General features: G+C 43.3%; 1 protein-coding gene across 1 annotated transcript in view; it reads left to right on the top strand.

The window, feature by feature from the left end:
* The first annotated feature begins 797 nt into the window (after positions 1 to 797).
* Positions 798 to 6,000, top strand: part of LOC6044716 — a 39,831-nt gene continuing 34,628 nt past the window's right edge. The window contains exon 1 of the mRNA XM_038262866.1: positions 798 to 2,397. Within this exon, the coding sequence (XP_038118794.1) occupies positions 1,683 to 2,397 (715 nt within the window). The 5' untranslated portion in view covers positions 798 to 1,682. The remainder of the gene's footprint in view (positions 2,398 to 6,000) is intronic.

Below are 6,000 nucleotides of genomic sequence, written 5' to 3'. Positions count from 1 at the left end.
GATCAGGGACAAAAGTTAGCCATAAGGAAAAAGTTTCACGCAAATCGAAGAGGGGTCGGAGCAACTGCTGTGTGAGTTGGCGGAGTATTACCCACCTACAACTTTGAAAAGTACATTAAATTTCTAAAAAAAAAGAAGTACTTAATTTTTTTGCAGTTGAGTAACGAAAAGTTGCACCATTTGAAAATACGTTTCTTAGGAATTCTGAGTACGCCATCAAATCGGGCGTTAAATTTTACATAAATGTCCCTTTGACTCATTTCAGGCTGTTAATTATTGAAAAACATGTATGTTTTCGAATGGAGTTATGATTCGTGATCAGGGAAAAAATACCTCTCAGAACAAAGTTTCTCGCAAATCGAAGAGGGGTAAGGCAAACGCTTCAATCGCAAGCTCTTTTCCCAAGAGCTTTTCCTTCTTCTACCACAAAGCTTTCGGGTTCGTCGCTTCACAGTCGTTCGAATCCATCACAAGCTTTTCGCACCTGAATAAAGCTCCCAGCCCGCTCACCACATGTTTTCTCAATCACCTGTCTCGTCTCAATCCACCACAACAGTCACCACAAGCACTCATACACCCTCAACCTGAACCACGCGGTCACAACCACATGATCGCCCGCCGAGAAATTCCAAGAAATGCCACAGTTGATCACCGGTGTGCGGTAGCTCAGGTGTGTGCCTCTTCCTTGCCTTGCTCTTTGAGGTTTTCTCACCGCTGGCGAGAGAAGTTCGTTTTTCACGTTGTATGAGTGAAGTCGTCGTCGTCGTCGTCGCCGCGATCACCGCAAACGATACACGTCGGCAGCGGCCATTCCAGAGTGAACCTGCGCCGTGAGCAGACCTGTTGCGCGAATCCTTGTTCCGTGTCGGTTGTGTGTGAGGAGTTCCGTGCAGAGGGGGGTTTGCGAGACGCGTGCGGTAGAATGTCACATCGTGACCGATCCAGAGGTTAGAACGATCGTGGCAAGACTTCGCGAACGCAATCATCGTCGATCTACAGGAGTGTGAGGGGGAACGGGAAACTGTCGACGTGTCGAGAACGAACGAGGAGGAAGTACGGAGACGACAAGTCAAGTGACAAGCCGCAAGCGGAAGTGATCGGTGATCGTGAAGCACTGCTGTGAGCACGATAACAGAGAGATAACCGTGAGAAGCAGTGAGGGTTCGGAAGTGCAATTGATATACCTTGCAGAGGGTTTCGGAAAAAAGTCGTAAAAGTGTGAGAAAGCCGATTCCGAAGGAAAGTCGTAGCGCAGTCGTTCAGCCATATTTAAGTTGCTTAACTTTGGGCTTGTTGTCTTCTCGGGTCTCGGGGTTCACACACAGGTTTCTCAGCCAGACGACGAGAAGAGGTGAGAAAGAGCGCACAAAAGATACGTGATCGGAATGTGGTACACCTCTGCCGTGTAGTGTGTGCCTGTTGCAGTGTTTACGGCGACCCGTTCGGGGGTGTCGGTGTGTGTGTGAGAGAGTCCAACGGATTAGGCGGCACACTGGTTGAACCCCGCTGCTGAGAGTTGGTCGAAGTCAGTGTAATGGTGTGATTCGGTTTCGTCGTCGTCGGTTCTTCGAACGTTCTCGGTGATACGGTGCTGTGGTGACTAAGTGAGACACAAGTTCTGTGAGACATACAAGCTCTGTGCGGGGTAGCTGGAAAGGGTCCAGAACCGTTGACCGGTCCGTATGAAAGAACGAAACATGGGAGACTCGACACCAATCTGTCGCTGTCGTGTACTGTACCTCGGTAGTGCCGTGCCCCGGCAGAGCAAGGATGGCCTGCAGGGCATCCAGGAGCCGCTGCGCAGCTTGTACCCCTCGGAGGGGGCCATCGGCGCCAAAGGCATCGACTCCTGGTTGAGCGTCTGGTCGAATGGCATCCTGCTGGAGAACGTGGACGAGAACCGCAAGCAGGTCACGCGCTTCTTTCCGATCGATTCCCTGCATTACTGCGCTGCCGTCCGGCAGGTCCTCATCCCGGAACGGGGCAACAACAACCCGGAACCCAAGTTCCTCCCGCTAGACTCCCCGTTCGCCCGGACCCCACGTGCCCAGCACCCGCCAATCTTCGCGGCCATCCTGCGCCGCACCACCGGAATCAAAGTGCTCGAGTGTCATACGTTCATCTGCAAGCGGGAGGCCGCGGCCAACGCGCTGGTCCGCTGCTGCTTCCACGCGTACGCGGACAACTCGTACGCCCGCCAGCTGGAGGGCTCCGGCAGCGGTAGCTCCAACAGCGTCTACGGAACCATCGGTGGCAAGTCCAACGGTACCGGTGGACCCGTCGCCGATCCGAACGGCTGGCGGTCACGTGCCGGCAGCACCACCACGCTGAACAGCGTCGGAGTCAACAGTCGACAGGCGATGAACGGCGGCGGAGACGCGTTCACGGTGAAGAATCGTAAGTACACGCTCCGTGGGGGTTCAAATTAATTGCAAACGATTCGCCACAACAATTAGCACCAGTAATTAAGCCGTGACATTAGCATACCAGCCAGAAGGGATATCCTGCTGTCGGGGGCACAGCTGCTGTGGCCCACTTTTTCCCGCAAGCGTCGTCGCTTGCGTTTATGACATTTCGGATTCGATCGATAGCGATTCGGCATTCAATCACGTAAACTTCCAGCTGTGTCCAAAATGGACAAATGTCACGTTGCAACATCGACAGTCAGTCAGCATTGGTGGATGCAACAATTGACGAGCCGAAAAAGGTTGAGTTGTTTGGTGTACTTGGGGTATGGACGTCAATACAGCGCTGACAAGTAACGGGTTTGAGCTGCACCTGGAAGGTAGTGCCCAATTTGGCAATGGAAATACTGCACAAGTTTTAGGGTATTCGTCCCTATTTTGGGCCTAGTGCCTATTTTTGGTCTACCAAACTAAATTCAACGAAATTGAGCATTGCACCAAATCTGGCAGGAATCTGCCACTTGAGAATGATTCGTGCTGTCATTATGTTAATTTTGGTGGACAAGAATAATTTACTTTTTCCTCTTAAATAGGAAATAAAGCAAAAAATAAATCGCTATTCACTTTTTTCTTGACAAATTGCTACTTGTCCATAAGGTCCAAAATTTTCACCACATTTGCTAACCGCTTCTTGACACGGCGTTTATCGCTCAGCACACGAATGGGCGCCGCCGTACATTTGACAGTTCTGCAAACTGTGACAGTGTGTGTACGCTTTTCACATGTTACAGTCTTTCTAGCATATTACGGGTTTGTTGTTTGGCTACGCAAACTCGTAAAGAATGTTTTTAATGATGTCCAAGCTAATTGTGCACGTAATGCAAGTAAAATCAATCATTTTAATGACCCTTCCTATCAATGTTTAGGCGATTGCTTAAAATGTTTAGTTTGATAAATTCAAAAGTTTGTTTGTTTAACTAAGGCCGTTGCATTTTTTTTAAAGAAGCCAGCATATATCCCTCGACTTTGATGAATGGTGGAAGGGGGAGGGGCAATGGAGACTAAGGAGTAAGGCCGTTGCAAATATTTTTAAAAGTTTATGTCACTCTTCTCAAAACAGGTCCAAAATTTTAATGAAAAAAGAAGTCAAATCAACCTAAAACAATCTAAAACGCATTTTTTCTGCATTTATAATCAAACTTAGCATGTTTGGGCTGGATTGAAAGTATTTTGAATTTATATGAAATTCCGATGTACAGCACCGCAAAAACTTATTTTTTGCAAAAAAATAATTTTTCGTCAATACTTAGGTATTTTGGAAACTAATGATTGCAAAACAACTGGGCAGGTGTAAAATGCATTTTTAAACACTTTGTTCATTCAAATGTTGAAACCATGGCTCGTAAATTCAATGTTTAAACTTTCAGAGTCGAGGGACATAAAATTGAAAAAATATTTGCAACGGCCTAAGGGAAAAAATAATTTAAAAAATGACAAAATTAAATTAACTAGCCATGGTATTGATAATTGGATGAAAAAAGTATTTTAAATGCAATTCACAGCGTGCGGACTGCAATTATTTCTTTTTAAAATTTCTGAATACAAACGTTTTTTTCACAAAAAAAACACAAAAATACCAACACAAATTTTAAAGCGAGCCCAAACCTGCTGAAGATGATTTCGAACGCTAGAAATGCATTTCAACAATTTGAAATTTTATTCGATTAGACTCTTATTTTCATTGAAATTCTGTTTAAGAGTGCAAAGCAACCAAAGAAGTTGGTGTCTTCTTATTCCAAAATTGCCAAACTTACGGACTCAATCCTACAACAAACTTATTGTAAAAAAAGAAAAAAAAATGTTGTATTTTGCAGACAATAACTTGGGGGATGAATAAAAAAATCTATCAATAGTTCTCGTAATTTTGAACATACATAAATATGTGTAACAAAAATATGGTGCAAAAGCACAAATTGATGTGCACCGTTAAACCGATTTTAAGAGCTCAATTATCAAAATATTTATGCCTTTTGAATTTGTTTTACTAAAAGTGCTCTGGATACATACAGAGAAATTATTGTTATATACTTTTATTTATTTTTTATTTTAATAAAAAACTAACTTAATCCACCTATGTGGTTGTTGCCTTCCTCACTTTTTACCAACATTTGGTGATGTGCTGGGTTTGGACACAAATTCTATCTATCTTCTATATATATACAAAATTTCGACGGTTTTGTTCGAACGCGAATCAATTCAACACGAAACGTCCGATCGAGGTGCTCTTTGTTGCGTTGGGTTCGTATGGTAAGTTCGTGAGTCCAAGGAAGGTTCTTACGCCAAAAGTTACAACTTTGGCCACTCTGGAACCGATTATGGAAAATTTGCAGATTGTATGGGAAAGGTTAAAATCAAGTTTTGATCACAGAAGGCTGAATAAGCAAAAAAGTCAAAAACGTCAACAAACGAAAAAAGGCAAAACGAAGTTTATAACTGTGTAGCCTTGTTTCTCAATAAAGAAATACACAAATGTCACTTAAGCGGTCATAACTTGAGACTGAGCGTTACCAGATCTTCAATGTATTAGACTCATTGGAAAGGCCTTTTGATGACCTATCTAACGATGGGTTGGATAATGGATCCGAACATAGTTTACATACATTTAAGTGAGATCCAGCATCAAAAAAGTACATAAATATCACTTTAGTGGTCATAACTTGAGACAGAGTTGCCAGATCTTGAATGTTTTGGACTCATTTGAAAGGTCTTTCGATTACCTACCCAACGATGGGATGTATGATGGATCCGGACACAGTTTACATACATTTAAGTGAGATCCGGCTTCAAAAAATACATAAATATCACTTAAGTGGTCATAACATGAGACAGGGTTGCCAGATCTTCAATGTTTTGGACTCATTGGAAACGTCTTTCGATTACCTACCCAACGATGGGTTGGATGATGGATCCGGACATAGTGTACAAACATTTAAGTGAGATCCGGCATCAAAAAAGTACATAAATATCACTTAAGTGGTCATAACTTGAGACAGGGTTGCCAGATCTTCAATGTATTGAACTCATTGGAAAGGTCTTTTGATGACCTACCCAACGATGGGTTGGATGATGGATCCGGACATAGTGTACATACAATTAAGTGGGATCCGGCATCAAAAAAGTACATAAATATCACTTAGGTGGTCATAACTTGAGACAGGGTTGCCAGATCTTCAATGTATTGGACTCATTAGAAAGGTTTTTTGATTACCTATCCAACGATGGGTTGAATGATGGATCCGGACACAGTTTACATACATTTAAGTGAGATCCGGCTGCAAAAAAGTACATAAATATCACTTAAGTGTTCATAACTCGATACAGGGTTGCCAGATTTTCAATGTATTGAACTCATTAGAAAGGTTTTTTGATTACCTATCCAACAATGGGTTGGATAATGGATCCGGACATAGTTTACATACATTTAAGTGAGATCCGGCATCAAAAAAGTACATAAATATCACATAAGTGGTAATAACTTGAGACAGGGTTGCCAGATCTTCAATGTTTTGGACTCATTGGAAAAGTCTTTCGATTA

Source organism: Culex quinquefasciatus, chromosome 3 (genome assembly GCF_015732765.1).
Source record: "Culex quinquefasciatus strain JHB chromosome 3, VPISU_Cqui_1.0_pri_paternal, whole genome shotgun sequence".
Classification (NCBI taxonomy): Eukaryota; Metazoa; Arthropoda; class Insecta; order Diptera; family Culicidae; genus Culex; species Culex quinquefasciatus.
The sequence above is the reverse complement of the archived record's forward strand: the minus strand, read 5'-3'. Positions and strand labels throughout refer to the sequence as shown.